The sequence below is a fragment of the Peromyscus maniculatus genome, chromosome 6 (genome assembly GCF_049852395.1).
Source record: "Peromyscus maniculatus bairdii isolate BWxNUB_F1_BW_parent chromosome 6, HU_Pman_BW_mat_3.1, whole genome shotgun sequence".
In the NCBI taxonomy this organism is placed as follows: domain Eukaryota; kingdom Metazoa; phylum Chordata; class Mammalia; order Rodentia; family Cricetidae; genus Peromyscus; species Peromyscus maniculatus.
In genome coordinates, this window is record NC_134857.1 from 725,510 (window position 1) to 746,019 (window position 20,510).

At 44.6% G+C, this 20,510-nt stretch overlaps 1 protein-coding gene across 2 annotated transcripts in view; it reads left to right on the forward strand.

The window, feature by feature from the left end:
* Ankrd50 (ankyrin repeat domain containing 50) overlaps positions 1-11,247 on the forward strand; it is a 37,037-nt gene extending 25,790 nt beyond the window's left edge. For both annotated transcript variants that reach the window (XM_076573794.1, XM_076573793.1), the window contains exons 4-5: positions 3,490-7,034; positions 8,430-11,247. In XM_076573794.1, coding sequence (XP_076429909.1) covers positions 3,490-7,031 — 3,542 coding nt within the window. In that variant the 3' untranslated portion in view covers positions 7,032-7,034; positions 8,430-11,247. The remainder of the gene's footprint in view (positions 1-3,489; positions 7,035-8,429) is intronic.
* The last annotated feature ends 9,263 nt before the right edge of the window (positions 11,248-20,510 follow it).

Consider the following 20,510-nt stretch of genomic DNA (forward strand, 5'->3'; position numbering starts at 1 on the left):
GCAGATGTGTGCGTGAAAACGTACAGTTGCATGTAGCCCATGGTTAGAGCCCTTGCCCAGCATGCAGTCCCCAGTACTGTGCACACACAAGGAGAGCTGACTCATTGCATTTTCTTTAACCCACTTTGAAGGCATCAGGCCTGGCACTGTGGAGGCTTAGCCCAATTCTGTATTTATTATCTCAAGTTTTCATCAGATGATCTTAGTTAATTAGCTTAAATTATAGATATTTATGCATAATGGGTTATATAATCTCTCACATAGATCAGTCTGTGTGCACATTACTTTGGAAACTTTAAAACACTATTACATACCAATTTAGTAATGTTTCATTTATTAGCCATAGGCCTAGTACTTGCTGTGTACCCCAGGCTGGCTTCAAATTCATAATCCTTCTGCCTCAGCTTCCCAGTACTGGGATCACAGGCATGCACCACCTCCCCAGGTGGTTCCTTTTTACCCTAAACTGTTTGAGTGACTTTGTAAATCAACTAGGAAGTTAAAATACAGGAAGAGGTTTGGAGGCCAGTCATCTCAAAGGGCTAGGATATGTGGGATGCCAGACATTCCTGGGGATATGCTCAGCCTTTCTTTAGGTTGAGGAGGGTGTATTTTATGTTATCAAATTAAAATAATTAAATCTCCAATTGTCAGTAAACAGCTGAATCAACGAAGATACCACTGGCTGAATTATGCTTACAGAAACTCTAACACTTAAAATACAGCTACTAAATGAAAGCAAAATAAAGTGTGGGTTTTTGAGTCTTTTGGGTTTTGATTTTTGAGACAGGTTTCCTTTATGGCTGTCCTGGAACTCACTCTGTAGACCAGGCTGGCCTTAAATTCACAGAGCTCCACCTGCCTCTGCCTCCCGAGTGCTGGGATTAAAGGCGTGCCCACCACTGCCTGGCTTTTAAGTGTGTTTTCCAAAGGGACACAGCATGAGACACACCCATGAGCTCATTAGTCAGCTGAGTATTGACCTTACAGAAGATAAGCTCAAGTGCATCCATCCACACTAGGCAATAACAAGGCCAGGGCTGTGCTGCTAAGCGCATTCTAAGCATTCTAACGTGGTCAGGAAAGGCAGAGGGGCCAGACTCAGGCCAAACTCAATTCTAAACCTTCCTCATAGGTCAGCCTCTTTCAAAATTTATCTTCTGAGGTGGAGGATTTAGGTATTGTATGTGCACATGTGCAGTGCGTGTTTATAGATGTCACTCTAAAAATATAGGGCTTTGCACATGTGTTATTTCATCTTGTTTGTCGTTGGCAGGTTGTGCTTTTCAAAAAAATTCCTTCAAGTATTTCAAGCTTGGGTTCAGATAGTTGAAGTGATCAGTCTTCTTCCCAGACCTGTTTGTTTTTCAGTGATAGCTTTTCAGTTCTGTTGGTCAAGGCAGATGTCGAGGTCACCTTCGACTTACCACACTCACCAAGCCCTGTGTGACCCACATAATCCCCAGCACAGTGTGGGTCCTTGTACCTGAGGCTGCTGCTGTTGGCAGACATGCCATGGTCCCTTCTGGAGAGTTTGTTCTCTGTAAGGGTTACTTGCAGTCTTTTCTGGAGTGTCTGTTCTGTAAGGGTCTCCTGCAGTCTTTTCTGGAGTGTCTGGTCTCTGTAAGGGTTGCCTGCAGTCTTTTCTGGAGTGTCTGATCTCTGTAAGGGTTGCCTGCAGTCTTTTCTGGAGTGTCTGGTCTCTGTAAGGGTCTCCTGCAGTCTTTTTTGGAGTGTCTGGTCTCTGTAAGGGTCTCCTGCAGTCTTTTCTGGAGTGTCTGGTCTCTGTAAGGGTCTCCTGCAGTCTTTTCTGGAGTGTCTGGTCTCTGTAAGGGTCGCCTGCAGTCTTTTCTGGAGTGTCTGGTCTCTGTAAGGGTTGCCTGCAGTCTTTTCTGGAGTGTCTGATCTCTGTAAGGGTTGCCTGCAGTCTTTTCTGGAGTGTCTGGTCTCTGTAAGGATCTCCTGCAGTCTTTTCTGGAGTGTCTGGTCTCTGTAAGGGTCTCCTGCAGTCTTTTCTGGAGTGTCTGGTCTCTGTAAGGGTCTCCTGCAGTCTTTTCTGGAGTGTCTGGTCTCTGTAAGGGTCTCCTGCAGTCTTTTCTGGAGTGTCTGGTCTCTGTAAGGGTCTCCTGCAGTCTTTTCTGGAGTGTCTGGTCTCTGTAAGGGTCTCCTGCAGTCTTTTCTGGAGTGTCTGGTCTCTGTAAGGGTCGCCTGCAGTCTTTTCTGGAGTGTCTGATCTCTGTAAGGGTTGCCTGCAGTCTTTTCTGGAGTGTCTGGTCTCTGTAAGGGTTGCCTGCAGTCTTTTCTGGAGTGTCTGATCTCTGTAAGGGTTGCCTGCAGTCTTTTCTGGAGTGTCTGTTCTCTGTAAGGGTCGCCTGCAGTCTTTTCTGGAGTGTCTGGTCTCTGTAAGGGTCGCCTGCAGTCTTTTCTGGAGTGTCTGGTCTCTGTAAGGGTCGCCTGCAGTCTTGTTCTGCTCTCCAGTGGTTTGGGGATGGCCATTCCTAACACACACCAGCCTTGATGAGTTTATTTGTAGCTTTTACTTCCATGAGACAAATAGTTACCTGACAAATCCAAGTCTGTACACTGATGTCCCTTTAGGGCAGTGGTCCTCAGGCTGCCTAATGTGAGACCCTTTAATACAGTTCCTTATTATTGTGGTGCACCCCTACCATAAAATTATTTCATTGCTACGTCATAACTGCAGTTTTGCTGCTGTTATGAATTGTAATGTAAATACCTGATTTGCAGGATATCTGATAGGTGACCCCCAAAGGGGTCACGACACACAGGTTGAGAACTTCTGCTTTAGAAGCTGCTGTCATAGTCTGCTTTGAAGAACTTAGAGTAGCCACCACTGATGTGGTTTTAGCTTTGGTTGACTTTCAGTAAGTGGCTTTATTTTTTCCGTGCTAGAGTTTTACAAATGTAATTTGGAAATTTGCATCTTAATTGGTTCCAGCTATTTCTTGACAGCCTGAGATTTAATTATCTTTATTTGATATCATAAAGCAATGTGATATAAAGAGAGTGACTGGTGATATGCTGTTTTGATCCAAACCATTCACATTAAGGTTGATACGCAGTCAGACGGGTGGGCAGAAATGGCTATTATTTGTGTGAAAACGATTATCCTGTAAAAACAAACCTCTTTGGTTCTCACAACTTTGCTGTTCAGACTGTCTTTACAAGATTCTTCTATAGCTGTGTTTGTCTGTCTGTTTCCACTTGGTGCTTCTTGCACAGGGGTTGAAAGGCATCAAGCTGCGAGAACCAGGTACTGGCCACATGTGTTGGTAGGAAAATGAAATCATTGCTTTGTCACTTATGTGTTTCCACATGACACAAACTGCTTTGCATACTACCAGGTAGTGGTAGATTCTCTTATTGGCATTAACCCATGAGTCAGATTATTTGTATTGGTTCATTCTCTTCACACACGTGCCCACCTTTATATTCTACTTACTCAGCCTTACTGGCCGTCTCTTGCAGGTTTTCGGAAGATCAGTTTGGATGACCTTCGGAAGGCATACATCGTGAAGGATGTACAACAGTACATCCTCCACCGCCTGGATCAAGAGGAGGCACTTCGGCAGCATCTCACCAAGGAGACGGCTGAGACTCTGAACCAGCTGCACATCAAGAGCAGTGGGTGTTTCCTGTATCTGGAGCGCGTGCTGGACGGAGTGGTAGAGAATTTCATCATGCTTCGGGAGATCCGAGACATCCCAGGAACTCTGAATGGTCTCTATCTCTGGCTCTGCCAGAGACTTTTTGTCCGAAAACAGTTTGCCAAAGTTCAGCCCATCCTGAACGTGATCCTTGCGGCCTGCCGGCCCCTGACCATGACAGAATTATACCATGCCGTGTGGACCAAAAATATGTCTCTAACCTTGGAAGACTTTCAGCGCAAGCTGGATGTCCTCTCCAAGCTCTTGGTGGATGGGTTGGGCAGCACCAAGATCCTCTTTCACCACAGCTTTGCCGAGTGGCTCTTGGACGTGAAGCACTGCACCCAGAAGTACCTGTGTAATGCTGCGGAAGGGCACAGGATGCTGGCCATGAGCTACACCTGCCAGGCCCGGAACCTGACCCCCCTGGAAGCACAAGAATTTGCCTTGCACTTGATTAATTCAAATCTGCAGTTGGAACCAGCCGAACTGGCACTGTGGATGATTTGGAATGGCACCCCAGTCAAAGACTCTCTGTCCACCTTAATACCCAAGGAGCAAGAGGTGCTGCAGCTGCTGATCCGAGCCGGTGCTCACGTCAACAGCGAGGACGATCGCACTTCCTGCATCGTCCGGCAAGCCCTCGAGAGAGAGGACTCCATTCGGACATTACTGGATAACGGGGCCTCTGTCAATCAGTGTGATTCCAATGGGAGAACTCTGCTGGCCAATGCCGCATACAGTGGCAGTCTGGATGTTGTGAATTTGCTTGTGTCCAGGGGAGCTGATTTAGAGATCGAAGACTCCCATGGACACACGCCACTCACTCTAGCTGCTAGACAAGGGCACACGAAGGTGGTCAACTGTTTGATTGGGTGTGGAGCCAATATTAATCATACCGATCAGGATGGTTGGACAGCGCTGAGGTCTGCTGCTTGGGGGGGCCACACTGAGGTTGTGTCTGCCTTGCTTTACGCTGGCGTAAAGGTGGACTGTGCAGATGCGGACAGCCGGACGGCTCTGCGTGCAGCAGCCTGGGGTGGCCATGAGGACATCGTCCTGAACCTGCTACAACATGGTGCTGAGGTCAACAAAGCTGACAATGAAGGGAGGACTGCCCTGATAGCTGCAGCATACATGGGTCACAGAGAGATTGTGGAGCACCTGCTGGACCACGGTGCAGAGGTGAACCACGAGGATGTGGACGGCAGAACAGCGCTCTCGGTGGCCGCACTGTGTGTGCCTGCGAGCAAAGGCCACGCGTCAGTCGTAAGCCTCTTGATTGATCGAGGGGCTGAGGTAGATCACTGTGACAAAGATGGCATGACCCCCCTGCTGGTGGCAGCCTATGAAGGCCATGTGGATGTGGTGGACCTGCTTCTAGAAGGAGGAGCAGATGTGGATCACACGGATAACAACGGGCGGACACCCCTGCTGGCTGCAGCTTCCATGGGGCATGCTTCGGTGGTCAACACACTTCTGTTCTGGGGTGCAGCCGTGGACAGCATCGACAGTGAAGGCCGGACAGTCCTCAGCATAGCTTCGGCACAGGGGAATGTGGAGGTGGTGCGCACTCTCCTGGACAGAGGCTTGGACGAGAGCCACCGAGATGATGCTGGCTGGACGCCTCTCCACATGGCAGCTTTTGAGGGTCACAGGTTAATATGTGAAGCTCTCATTGAACAAGGTGCTCGAACAAATGAGATTGACAATGACGGGCGCATCCCCTTCATTTTGGCCTCACAGGAGGGCCATTATGACTGTGTCCAGATCCTGCTGGAGAACAAATCCAACATAGACCAGAGAGGCTATGACGGGCGAAATGCGTTGCGTGTTGCTGCTCTGGAAGGACACCGGGACATCGTGGAGTTGCTCTTCAGCCATGGGGCTGATGTGAACTACAAAGATGCTGATGGGCGGCCCACGCTTTACATTCTGGCCTTAGAGAACCAGCTCACAATGGCCGAGTACTTTTTGGAAAACGGTGCAAATGTGGAGGCCAGCGATGCAGAGGGAAGGACAGCGCTGCACGTCTCCTGCTGGCAGGGTCACGTGGAGATGGTACGGGTGCTTATTGCCTGCCATGCTGATGTCAATGCCTCAGACAATGAGAAGCGCTCAGCCTTGCAGTCTGCTGCCTGGCAAGGCCATGTCAAAGTGGTCCAGCTTCTGATAGAGCATGGCGCCGTGGTGGACCACACGTGCAACCAAGGCGCCACAGCCCTCTGCATCGCGGCCCAGGAGGGACATGTAGATGTGGTGCAGGTGTTGCTGGAGCATGGCGCTGACCCCAATCACGCTGACCAGTTTGGACGTACCGCCATGCGAGTGGCAGCCAAAAACGGGCATTCTCAGATCATTAAGCTGTTAGAGAAATACGGTGCTTCCAGTCTGAATGGCTGCTCTCCTTCCCCTGTCCATACCATGGAGCAGAAGCCTCCGCAGTCGGCACCGTCCAAGATGCAGTCTCTGACCATCAGGTCCAACAGCTCTGGTGGCACTGGTGGAGGGGACTTGCAGCCTTCCCTCCGGGGCCTGCCCAACGGGCCAGCTCATGCCTTCAGCTCTCCATCAGAGTCTCCAGACTCCACTGTGGATCGGCAGAAGTCATCTCTGTCCAACAATTCCCTGAAAAGCTCAAAAAATTCATCTCTGAGAACAACTTCCTCCACAGCCACGGCTCAAACGGTGCCCATTGACAGTTTCCACAGCCTGTCGTTCACGGAGCAGATCCAACAGCACTCGCTGCCGCGCAGCAGGAGCAGGCAGTCAGTAGTATCCCCCTCTTCCACGACCCAGTCCTTAGGACACAGCCATAACTCTCCCAGCAGTGAGTTCGAGTGGAGCCAAGTAAAACCAAGTTTGAAGTCAACAACGTCAACTAAAGGAGGCAAATCCGAAAACTCCAGCAAGTCCGGGTCAGCGGGGAAGAAAGGCAAACAAAATAATTCCTCACAGCCAAAGGTTCTAGAATATGAAATGACTCAGTTTGACAAAAGAGGACCTGTCGCTAAGTCTGGCAGTAGCCCACCTAAACAGACGCCGGGGGAATCTCAGTGTAAAATTGTGGTCCCCTCGTCTCAGGATGGGAGCCGCGCCCAATCACAGTTTCTCATCCACCAGCAGAGCGGTGAGCAGAAGAAGAGGAATGGGATAATGACGAACCCCAATTACCATCTGCAGAGCAACCAGGTGTTTCTGGGCAGGGTCTCCGTCCCTCGAACAGTGCAGGAGCGAGGACATCAGGAGGTGCTGGAGGGGTTCCCTCCCTCAGAGACAGAGCTGAACCTCAAACAAGCCCTGAAGCTCCAGATTGAGGGCTCTGATCCCAGCTTCAACTACAAGAAGGAAACACCCTTGTGAGAGGTAAGATGCATTCTCCAAACTCGAGCACCTATCCAAAGCATGTATGGGACAAAGGATTGATAGATCCATATACAGATGCATAGATAGATGATAGGATAGCTAATAGGTAATAGATAGTAGATAAATGATAGGTAGATAGCTGATATGTAGACAGGTAATAGACATAGGTAGATGATAGATTGATAATGTGTAGATACATGGATGATGAGATATATAGTAGGTAATAGACATAGATAGGTAAGAGATATGTAGCTATGTAAATAATAAGATAATAGGTAATAGACAATGGGTGACAGATGATACACAGTTGATGATACATACATACATACATAGTTAATTTATTTATTCTTTTATCTCCCCTCTCTTCCTCCTCTCGAAATGTTAGACTGAAGGGATGTGTTTGTATTTGATTCTGAGTTCATGTGCTTGGAATACTGTTTGAATCTGTGGTAGTCTTTCAGTAAAAATGTATTAGATAAGTAGATGAACAGATGAATATATCATCTATCAATTCTAGATTAAGAGTTTTTTCCTATATTATCATTTCCCGCTACCAGGAGATTTCTGTTTCTGATAGAAAACAGGGCTGTTTTCTAAGTATTTATTATTTGGTTTTAAGCTCTGGGCTGTGCCTAGTGGGTAGTTGGCAAACGTTAATTTCATTGGTTTACCCAGAAACAGACCATGGATTTGTAATTGGTAATTAAGTTTTATTACAATAACTCTCATAGAAATCTAGTAGTGTTGGCAGGTAACATGAACAGGTGTGGACCATGGTGAAGGGTATGGATTATCATTTACTTATTTACATGTTTAGGGGCAAGATATAGAAACCATATATTATGTTCAGATCACTAGTATTTTTTTATTAAATAAGAATCTTTTTATTCTCCATCTCAAAGAATGTTTCACTGCATAGGTAAAAATGGGTAGACAAGTAGCAGGAGCTCATTTGTACACCTTGGGTGCTCCTCAGAGGCACCTTTCCATGTTATAAATCAACTGAAGATTTCATTAAGCATCTTTTCTAATGTCCAGTGACTTTGCAGAAGACCTGACTTCTGGTGATGGTCACATTCAGGCAAGCTGGCATACAGTTTAGGAATTTGACAAATTCACCATCATTACAAATATCTTCTAGCACTAAACATCCTAATGTGAGAACAGATGGATGGCCAATCCAAGGCCATTCAGAAATGTGCCTCCAAATACTTGATTCTGATGGTACAACACCCGCTCCCCGCACACGCAGGCAAACTCATATCTCTTATTATGTCTGTGTCAATTAGTAAAAATATGATAGAAGGTAAGTATTTGGTAGAATTATTTTCTTTTATAAGATCTTAAAACTGTCACTACAAGAAAAGAATAGATTTTTTGTTGTTGTTGTTCCAGTTTCCCCTTCTGTGAAACAGAAGACATTGTGGTCAGAATGGCCATTCAGCTGCCAGATGGAAGCAAGACACCTGAGGATGTGCTGGCCAGACTGTGACTCCCTCAGTACTGTTTCCTGACTTACTGTCATGTGCCTACCCAACAAGGCTGCCCTTCTCAGCGTAACCCCCATGCTGAAGCAGTCTCCACCACACCGAAGAAATGGAGATGTGAACTGCAGTTCGATACAACCAAACCCGGTTTTGAGTATTTTCCCATTTGGTAAATGTGCATGTGCCATAGTCAGGTGTCTCCGCAAAGGCAGTGTTCCGTATTTATTGTTTTCTGCGTTGTGGCGTGTACTCAGTCCCATCGCATTGTCTGGTGTGCCTGGTTCTTGTGTATTTAAAAATGTTACTCAATAAAACAATTCTTGCAACTGTTTTCTGTCTGCTAACCTTCAGCATTGGATAAAAATGAGTTTCTGTGTTGATGCCACATGGAGGTGAAAAAAAGACTTTGTGATGAGTTTTCCACAGGCATCAGTTCTGGTGGTGTAGAGGGTCACTCTGGTACCGTCTGGATAGGGCAGAATGACAGAGCAGGCCAATGCTGGCCACTCTGACTACAGGCACAAGAGGCTCTGAGCTGTCTTCTAGATGCCTGTCATTCCACCTGCAAGTAGACAGACCATCATTCCTGAAGCTTGGATGTTCTCAGGGACAGAGCAGTTAGTGCCTGGGGGCACATGTGCAGACAGAGGCTCCAGGTCCAGCTAAGGATGACTCTGATCCCTGAATCCTTCACTGGCAGCCCTCACCTCCTTCAGCTAAATGAAATGTAATCCCTCATTGTAATTGAATGCTCACTGCTCTGAGCTATTTCCCCATGCCAGTTACTGCATAACTAAATTAGCCCCTGTCAGAACCATTTGGGTACATTTGAATAACTTAGTGGAATGGATGTTCTTGAATGTACAATGTGCTGTCCATCACAAGTGACACCACTAACCATTAGTTGGAGCACATATGTTTTGTTATTTGATAGAACTGATGGGCTTGCACTTTTCTGGCCACTTTCTCTTTCCTTTTTTCATCTTTGCACGATTGTACATAGGATGGCTGGAAGCCATAGGTAAGGGAGGCATTGGCACCAGGAACATGAAGCAGCTTAAATGGACTGTGCAACTGATGGGCCGGATGATTTAGAAGGCAAGGATGGTATGATCCTTGAGTACTGTACTCCTGTTCATCTTCCAGGCCTTGGAGATTCTGTGTTCTCATGCTGTTGCTAAGGGGGACTGGGGAAAGAGAATTTGGAAATTGAGCACAAAACCATTGCTACTACTGAAAACTTTGGAATGTTTTAACGAGAGGCCAGGAATGGTCATCCTATGTGAAGGGCACTCTTAGTGTTGTTCATGGAAGCTCAGATGTGTAACTGCTTGTGATGAGTGTTTCTCACTTCAGTCTTTGTGTAAGCCTTTCCTTGCTTTGTTTTTCAATGTCAGCCTAACTCACTTCCTGTGTGTCATCTGTCAGTCATAACCAGGCTGAGAGATAGCTGATGGAGTCACTCAAAGTTAAGGTGATGGCATGGTTGATACTGACAAGTCAAATGTGAATGTTTCAAGGATTGAATTCTTGTCCCTATGGGACGTTGACTAATGACACTTAACAGGACTCTTGCAAGGCAGCCTTAAGTGTGCGTCTGAATCTGTTGAGTATGATCACACCCTGTTACTAGAATCAGTGTGACTCCATCTCACACACACTACGTTTACCATAGAAGAGGAGCCTCAGACTTCTCACTAGGTGTATCTTTTTTTTTTCTTTTTAAGGAAGAGAACCCTGAAAGCTGCCAGTTTTTCTATTAACCTTGAATTATTGAAATCATATTTATTTAATTTTATTACTTTTACAGAATTGCACCTTGTGACCAAAGGGCAAAGACAGCTCATGGCAGTAGGGATCTGTATTTTTCAAGGGCTTTTGTGTCCATCTTTAGACATACAGGACAGTTGGTAGGAGGAGAGCCCGTTGGAAAAATAGGGTGCTCATAAGTATTCCTCAAGGTGTTTTGTTTTTGTTTTGTTTTTAATAAATTATGATTTATAAAAGAACAAAAATGACTTCTGGTGAGGGTCAGGCTGATCAAGGGCTGCAAGGCAGCCACCCCACTGTGCTTATTCATTTTGGAGTGTGGGAGGGGGCTAGTACCACAACTGGGCAAAAAAGGATGGCTTCTGCTCTGTTACAAAGATAAGAAACAGTCCCACAAATAAATAATAAATAGCTATTTTTTGAAATTCAGATATTTAAATTTTGTAAATCAGCTGTTTGGGATGTCACTTGTTTATAACATTTTTGTAACGTTCCTTCACACCCCTTCCTGAAGGTCAGTGTCACTGGATGACAGGTGGTAAAATGTCAGACAGGTAGACATCTGGAGGGGGTCCAGGAAAGTTTAGGGGGAAGAGGACCAGAAGCAGCGCCCTGCGGTGTACAGCGAATACCTTTGTTCCTTTCTCTCCGGCCCCTACCAGATTCCTCAACCAAAACCTACTGCAGAGACAGGAACGAGTCATTGTACTGTTTGGCTGTGCAACTGTTAGTTTTGCGGACCGCCCTCCGTCCCTCCGTCCGTCCGTCAACACTTTCCTCAAATATAGCGGCAGACAAATGCTTTCTTTCCATTGTTCGCTCTGTGTGGGGTGTGTAAATAACCTGAAAATGTACATTGAACTTCACAGTGTAAAGTTTTATTTTATTCCTTGTATTATATTATGCGAAAACATCCGATGTACATGAAGTGCATAATAAATCTATTTGCTTTACAGTAGATGCCTTGTTTCAATTTTGTACTCTAAGTAGCAGCATGTGCCTGATATGCCTACAGTAAGAACTTGTTTTAAGTTTATAATTTTAAAAAAATGGGCGATGAGCTATAACACTGGCTGAAGGAAGCTAGGAGAACAAGATGTGGCCTTTATCTCTCCCACAACTTTGATAAGTGTTCACTTTTCTGTTTCTCTTCCCTGTCAATTTTTTACTGTGACCAGATAAGCCATGTACATGCCTGATTCTTGGTTTTACTAGTCTTACCCTGGATAGTTATTTAATTTTCTGGGGAAATGGATCATTTTCTAAATAAAAGTTGTGTGCTCCTCCTTTGGTAAGCAGGAGTCCCTTCTCTGGACACTGTTTTCCCCCAGAAAAAGCCAGCACTGACCAGGACAGCAAGCCCATGTGTTTACATATGTTCAGTTCCTTCCAGGGGAGGTTCCTAAGAAGGCCAACAATTCTTTTTCCTTAATGACTTTATGGCTTAATGTAGTTCCTTAGAACTCATCGTTTCCTGCAATCATTCACTTACTCATATTTTTATGCATTTGATGGGTTAATAAAAAAAAAACAACACATTCTAAGCAATTTTAATGTAGGAGATGTTTGAGCAGAAATAAGTGATACTACCACGATTTTAAAAACACATCTTGCCCACATCCAGCTGATGGACGAAAGAGACAGGGCAGGGACTCTGCAGGGCCTGGTCAGCATTTGGAAAGATGCCAGCTGGTAGTGAGATGCCTGCAGGAATCACGCTGCCTTTCTGGGAACTTTTCATCATGCAACATATGTACTAATGTTACTGTGAGGACAGGACATCTGCCTGCCAGACTCTCCATTACAGAATAAATAAAACAACCCAGTATTAAAATAAGACGATTGGAAATTTGTACCATGTTTTCCATGTTTTTCAAGATTTTTTTCTTATATGTGGGGGTTTGTGTGTATTAGCCTGTGTCAGTACAGCTGGGTTTGCATGTGTGTTTGTCTGTAGGGTCTGGTGTGTCTATGGGTCTGGTGTGCCCAGGGTTGACGTCCAGAGTCTGGATTGCTCTTCACCTTAGTCTGAGTCAGGATCTCCTGAACTGAACCCACAGCTCACCAGTGCTAGCCAGCTTGCCCCAGGGGATCCCATCTCTGCCTCCTGAGTGCTGGAATTACAGATGGGCAGGCAGCAGCGCCCACCCGGCATCTATGTGGCTCCTGGGGATTGGAACTGGCCTTCACGCTTGAGCAGCACGTGCCGTGGCTCCTCAGTGCTGTTTGTCCTTTTGTGAATTACAGTAGCCCTCTGTTGACCGAATGTACCATCCTTTAAACCCACTTCACACTGGATACTCATTCTGTGTGGAGCCTCGTAAGATGCTGCCACTGACATGGATTTTTGCCTATATCATGGATGTATGCATTTGTTTTCAATAAGACAGTGTGTTTACTAGCTGCTTTCAATCTTCCGAAGTGGTTTTATCCATTTCCACTCCATCAACTCTATGCAGGAATCTCACTGACCATCTTTGCCAACAATTAATTTCCACCACCACCCCACCGCCTCGTTTGGCCATGTATTAATAGTGCATTGATATTTGAATTTGTATCTGTCAGGTAACTAATGATATTAGGCATTGCATAAGGGCATATTAGGATATCCTATATTCTAACTTGGAGAGAACTCACCCATGATCCTCCTTGGGCTTCTTGGTTTGCAGGCTCCTCTGCCATTCTCAATAAGTCCTTTGGGAGATACATGCAAATATATGTGGAAGTATCTTCTCAGACTCTGCCCTCTTGCTCTAATTGGCATATGTTAACAAAAAGAGATCCTTATTTGTTCTTCTCATCCCAAGGTCCTGAGGGCATTGTCCTCTATTTTCTTCTAATATCTTAGTTGCTTTGAATCGGTGATGTAATCAGCATCTCCTCTTAGAGTAACCAATTTCCTCACTGTGTTTTAATGTGTAGCTTTTAACCAGCATCACCCGTTGGCAGTTACCACCCTCAGTAGCTTCTTACATTTTCATAGAATGTTGAGAGTCCTCACATCTTCTCCCGGAAGCTTGCCTTAGTTTCTGGTGGTGTAGCACATCCTCTGAGATCTCTAGAGAGGCTTAGGCCTTGATTGTTAAAAAGCCTGGCTTAGGGCTGGCAAGATGGTTGGCAGAATATAGGTGCTTATACCAAGCCTGAGGTCAACCTCTGGAACCCACGGGGTAGAAAGAGGAAAGGCTCCCACAGTGGCTGTGACCATATATATGAATTGTGCGGACACTGCACACATAAATAAAATGTATAGAAATTCTGGTTTTATTTCAGATATTGACTCCACAGGTAAGTTTTCATTAACTGAATTGTTTATATATTTTAGTCTCTTCATTTCCTTCATTATTTATCTTTACTTGATGATATGTCTTAGTTTTCTACACAAAGCTATGGACAATGATTAGCAGGGCTCTCCAGTGCTTTGTTGGTTACTGATACTGTTATAAATGCCATCTTAAACTTCATTTTCCCCTGTTAACATACAGAAATAGTTTCCTTTGGCACAAGTCTTGTTAAATGTATTTTAAAGCAAGATCTACTAGTATTCACTTATGTATAGTTGAATACATTTTGATTTTGTTTTTCTTTTAGATGGGCTTATGTAGCCCAATCTAGCCTTGAACTTACTTTGTAGCAGAGAATGACCTAGATCCTCCTGCCTCAGCCTCCCAAATGTTGGGATTCTAGGTATAGGCCACCATGCCCAGCAAGTCTGAGGTGCTTTGATGAATCTGATAAAGTCCCTAGCATACCTGAGTTGGAGAATATTTTCTGAGCCTCTCAAGGGTCATTGCTTACTCCCAATCAGTTTCCTCCTCTTACCCCATCACTAAGAACCACTAATTAGATTTCTTAATAGTTTTGCCTTTCTAGGCTTGTCATGGGTGAAATAATAATACAAATACCTGGCTCTTTATATTTTGTTTGGTTTGGATTGATTTGGTTTTGAGGCAGTCTTGTTATGTATCCCAGGATAGACTGGTTCACTGTGTAACCCAGACTGGCCTCAAGCTAGTAATCATCTTGCCTCAGCCTGATGACTAAGATTCATTGTGTAGCACTCAGGGGTCATATATGAAATTCTCAAAGAATTTTCTCAGTATCTTATCTTTGGGCTCCCAGCAAAAGAAGAGTTTACATTTTGCTGGGAGTGTGCTCTGGGGTGAGTATGCATTTAGCATATGCCCTGGGTTCTATACTCAGCACCCCAAATCAAATACAAAAAAAGACAGATGTGCTGACAGCTAAAACTTTAGACTGTTTGTTAGGTACCCATGCTGCAGCCCCAAAATATGTGCAGCAGAGCTGTGTGCCATTACCAGCATGGTACCTGCTTATGCTTCTCTGCAGACCCAGATTAATGCAGCCCAGTCTTTTCCAATGCAATTTGCTAATGTCTTAAGAAAGTAATATTCTTGTGAAAAGAAAGACTATGTTAAGTTAATCATGTGATTTTCCACATTTGATGGTGCTTTAATACTTTGGCTACAGTGTTTCATAAGGAGACCTGTAGGGCTTACCAGCCAAACCTCATTCAGGAACTCTGAGACAGTGAGAAACCCTGTCTCAAAACACAGGAAGAGCATCTGAGGAATGACACCCTGGGTTGTTCTCTGGCTTTCACACACACACACACACACACACACACACACACACACACACACACACACATCTGTGCACATGCACCCACACACATGTATATCAGCACACACATGAACACATAATATAAGCACATACACACATGCATACCCCTACTACCATATTTCAGTAATTTAAGCACTCATTCAGGCACACACACAAACTTTAACAAAATTTTACCATTCTCATTATTTCTCATAAAGTTGAAAGCTTTTTATGTGTGTCTTCTAAGGACAAAGACTGTCTATCCAAAACTGAGACTGTCAACTTTCCCGTGCAGCCAACCAGTGGTCACATTGATGCTTGTGAACAGGCAAAGTTGTTCATTGTACTGAATTAGTGTAAAAGAACCTATTTGGGTGGCTGATGCTCAGAAGAGCCAAGGAAACTCAAAAAGGAGCTGTTCTACTTTTTTCTCAGAGAACCAAATACCCAGTCTGGTTGGGTCAACCAGTTACCTCTGTGCAGTTCATTCTAGCAAATGCTTGAGCTTTGAACCCACAATTTACCTTCCCTGGACTTTGTTTCCATATTGTGTTAGTAGGCCTAAAAATAGGTATTTGTTACTCTGTGACTACTAATTGCGACACAGCTGGCTTCTCTTTTGAAGGATCATACTAATGCATGATAACATATTAAGGGTCTATTGAGATTATTTCAGGAAACAAGATCAGACATTAACTTAATGAAAGGGGCTGTAGGAGCTCTCATTTCTAAGGCAATGTCAAAGTTAAGGGCCCTTCTCAGACTTACTCACCTTTCCAGTTATTTCTTCCAACTCATTCCCTCTCACCAACCCCCACAGGATTAGCAGGCCCCATCCTGCCCCTCCCCTTTCTAAAATTATTTCCTCCTCTTTCGCTGTATCTCCACCTTCAGCAACCTTAGTCTGCCCCTCCCAGCCAGGGGCCTTTTCTTCTTTTTAATGCTGCTGCAGTGTCTTTTGTCTTTGCTGGTTCTGAGTTATCTGGAGTAGACTCTCCTCGCTGACACTGGCATCTGCTCTTAGATAGAAATCGAGCCTTCCTTATCCCAGTGTGTCTGCATTATCTCCACGGAGAAAGTGTCCAATTCCTTTCTGTAGTGTTTTCTTTTCATTCAGAAACAGCTGTGTGCTGTGAGACACATTTAAATCCTGCTATTTCAGGCCACCTGTCAGAACATATTCTTGGCTCAGCCATGCTCAAACAGGAAGCCAAGTCATAGCACAAACGAGTATATGTTTTCTATCCCTGCCTTCCCATCTGCCCTACTCCGTGTGTGCTGCATGAAGCAAGGTAGCACACTAGTTACTCATCACTTACTCATCTAAACGGCCGGGCCTGGCTGCTTAATTGCTTCTTAGCCGATACCAGGTCCCAAACTCTTTGAACTGGCTGGCAACCATTAAGTTGACTTCAGTTGACTTTTTAATAAAGAAGAATTTCCAAGCCACTGATAATATTGGGGAAAACAATTCATTTGCTCGTTATCCTGCAAGCACAGAGGACAAACACTGTTACAGATGCAGTCAGACTGACTATAGGCATTCAGCCTCCTCCCAATCAAAGGCAATAGTTTCCTGGTAGACCAACCATTTCTCTGCATGTCTATCAGAAGCTCTGTTTGCCAGTAATCTAGGTGTGTATCCAAGACCAGGTGATAACTCCTTTGCAGGCATCTGAATAGAAACTGAAATGGAAACAGTTGGGTCTAATCACACATTAGAAATGAAATAGCATCAGTGAAATAAGAGAAGAAAAGATGTACCAGGATGGACAATAAAATAAATAGAACCCCTTACTTAAAAGGCAGGATGAGGTGCTCAAGCCCAATCAAGGAAGACTGATTTTACTTTATCTTAAGGTCTGGGCCCTATGCCATTTGCTCTGTAGATCACTCTTTACATTTCCTTTGAGTATGCCTTACATTTCTTATTTTTTATTTGCATTTCTGACACTTGGGACCTTTTCTGATTAGCTGTCATCATATTTATCATCTAGTAAAATTCTTAATTCACAGAGTGATTTTTGTGACCCGTGGGGTGTTGAGGATTTGACAAAGAAGTAACCATGGAAACTGTTAGATTAGCCTCAGGTACTCTTGAGAGCTTCTCACTTCTCCCCTCCTGCATTCTGATGTGCTAATCTTCATTCTGGACACTCAGTGTTTGGCCAACAATGCATTTATTGCAATGTCAGCTCCTCTCTCTAGAAGGCAGATCCATTTATTCAGTCCATAAATACTGACTGAACACTTAAAGCTACTAGATATCATACTAGAAAGTGACAAAACAGAGCACTGTCATTTCTTGCCTGGCACAATGTCTCAGTGGGTAAAAGAGATTGCTTCTAAGGCTGACAACTTGAGTTCAATCCCCTGTAGTCACCCGATAGAAGGAGAGAACTGCCTCCTTGGAAGCTGTCCCCTGATTACACATGTGCACCTTGGTACATGCAACTCCACATATACTTCTCTTCATAAGATAGATAAATAAATCTAATAAATAAATGTGAAATTCTGGCTGCAGCAGGACTGTACTTTGTATACTGCCTTTTTAAAAAATATGTCTATCAGAACACAATCATCAAGATTATACACATTTTCTGTTTTATTCTCTATCGTCTTTCCAATAGTCTTTAGCATAAAGGAAGTGTTCATTAAATATCAGCCAGTGAGTGAATGAACGCTCTCACAAAGGTTTCTAACCAGAAAGGAGACCCAGAAGGTCTAAGTGACAAGTGTTTTACTGTCTTATCTATACCTTGAGTTGTGTCTTGTTTCTAATCCCTAAATTGTAGAGGGGATAACCATGTTACAGGAAGAGGCCGTTCACACCACCCAAAACCTACATTCCTCCCATGGGAAGTGGCCGCAGATGGCTTAGGGTACTGGCTGTGCTAGAATCACTGGGTGAAGGAAACAGAAACCAACTTAGACGAAAAGGAATGCATCTGAGGCTGATAGGAACTCGCACAGTTCATAGGAACTGGGGAGAATCTGTCCAGACACAGGCTAAATTCAAGTTATCTATAGAGTCAGAGAAAGGATGCACAAAAAGAGCAGGAAGAGTTTGTTTAGGGAGTCACTGCGCCGTGAATGGGCACCCATTGTCTCCCTGTCTTGGCTACTTTGTTAGTTCTATCGAGGTTAGCTGAGGTCATGCCTCTGTCCCTTAACTAGCAGAGGACGGAACTCCTAATAATTAAATGCCTGAAGATAGCACTCAATGCCGAGTACATAATACTTAAGAGGGAATCGAGGTACTATGAGTAACAAAAAGAAAAAAGAAATGCTAAGAAAATACAAAATAGAAAAAAAAACTAACTATATTGTTCAAGCAAAGTATGGCATCTCAAGAAAGGTGAATGGTCTGAACTTATACTCAACCTGACCCTGCAAGCCTGCTACATCCTCACAGAAGATGTAGCAGAAGATGCCAGAAGATCCAAGGCTGGTTTGGAGACAAGGGACATTGCTGCTCACAGCCCACCAGGCCTTGTGAGCTTGAACCAGTCAGTTCTATGAAATCAATCAGGATGCAGGGTAGAAGGATGCTGTATCCGTTATTCATAGTAACTATGGATCACACCTCCAGAACCTGGAGTGGGAGGCCCCAGTCTTGCGAAGCAGTTACTAGTGAACTTACCCTAACTGGGCCCTAGAGAAAGAGCACTGTAGAAGTAGCTGCTTTATCTCCAACATGTTACTTCTCACACAATCATCTTCCAAAAGAAGGTTCAGAATAAAGGATGATATAAGATGGGCAAAAACATGAGGGAAGAGTCATTTCCCAAACACGGTGAGAGGATGCCTTAGGGTGGGTGAAGAGACAGTGGTTCGTGACCATCTGATTTAAATAAAAGATGAAAGAGAAAGCCAATGTCAGAAACATAACTAAACAAAGTTCAAAGGATAAGTGTAAGATCGGGGACCGAGCGGAGAGACTGGGGTGAGCAGACCCAGAGAGAAGCAGGTGCTGATGCCGTGACTAGCGGCCAAGTTGTTCTCCAACACCAGTTGCCAGGCTGGCTTAGCCTAGCAAGAAAAGAGCAGGCATTCCGCAAGCGCATCTGTTTGGCAGAGCATGAAGAAGCACACCGCCATATCTCTGAGGTGCAGGTGGGGAGTCACGTGGACACCAATGGAGCTTTTCTGGGTTTGCTCTCAGAGGTCAGCTTCATCCTGTTGCCTAGTGACAGAACCCACTGATGTTTCTGATAGTGCTGAGGGAGGGAGCCCTGACCTCTGAGGCTGCTCTCAGGGGGGTGCCCTTGAAGTGATCAGCCCAAGCCCAATGGCAGGGAGTGTCATGGGATTCTGAAGAGGGAGGAAAATGTCACTGTCATGCTCTGAAATATTTTCTGCATCCAGCTGTGTGTATGGGAATTGCCTTCCTTCGAGTTCCCAGATACTTCCTGGGAGAACAGAAGCCACATTCTACCTTTACAGGTCCCAGCCCTTCCCCCAGGCCAGTAATGAATGATCTTACAAATGCAGGCTGTGAACCAAGAGTGACACCCCAGAGCCCTAATGGGAGAAGAAGGGCAAGTATGGGCAAGGCTCCTGGCTCCCCTGCCTGCAGCTATTTCTCATGCAACCTGTTTCTCAGGGAAACCTCAAGAAACAGCTCTTGGTCTCTGCTTAAAAAGGAAGCCAGTCATTCAAGGGTAAATCACCAGTACTGAAGAAAAAGCTCTTACTCTGAAGGCCCTCTAAAACTTAATCTTGGGGTAATGTGGGATGGGGTATGACGTAGAGCTGTGGGCCCCTGTGTGGGTGGATGGCTCTATTGAAACAAGCTTTAGATATTTTTAACTGGAGATTAAAAAAAAAAAAAAAACTGCTAAATCTGCTAAATCTTTGTGAAATTTAAGCCATGAAGAGCTGGTGGGAATATAAAATAAAGCTTATCTCAAATAAGAGAGAGATTATCGCCTATAAAGGCATGCTACAAACTATGCGTAAAATGTCTCCTCTTATGTATGCACACCCTTGTTCAAATCTTGAATGACAAATGACTGTAGCACCTTCTAATATCTGAGAGGAAACTCTGACATTGTTGCACGTGAAGCCTTTCTGTAGAACATATCTGAGGAAGGAAGCTTGAGAATGAAGCCTTGGAGTTGATTCAGAATGGCCAGGATGAAAAGCAATTGGTAAACATGAGTGGAGAGGGCAGGTATGGGGGTAAAGGTTTTAAATCCCAATGTTTTCGTCTTGTCAATCACTTGGTTACTAAGTTGAGGATAGGATCCACTGCTTTGGTGGAGGTAGTTCTCCTGCTTAACACAAACATTTTCCACATGAATTTTGTCTTGAATCAGTGAATTCCAAAGCCATTGGTATCAGAATCTTCCCTGCCAATCCCCAGTGTTTCCTGGGTTACTGACTCCATTTCCTCAGGGAAAGGAGTGACTCAGAACACCAAGTCTCACGGTAGGACAGGTCTTAATCCAGGCTAAGTGACTTTCCATCCCCCTCCGAAAATTCTGTGTTCCTACCTTTCTTGTGACTTTTCCGACAGCCTTCCTTCCTCCAAGGCATCCTCAGTGATTTTCCACTATTTTCAAGGTGCGGGGATGACATATTTCTTCTGCCT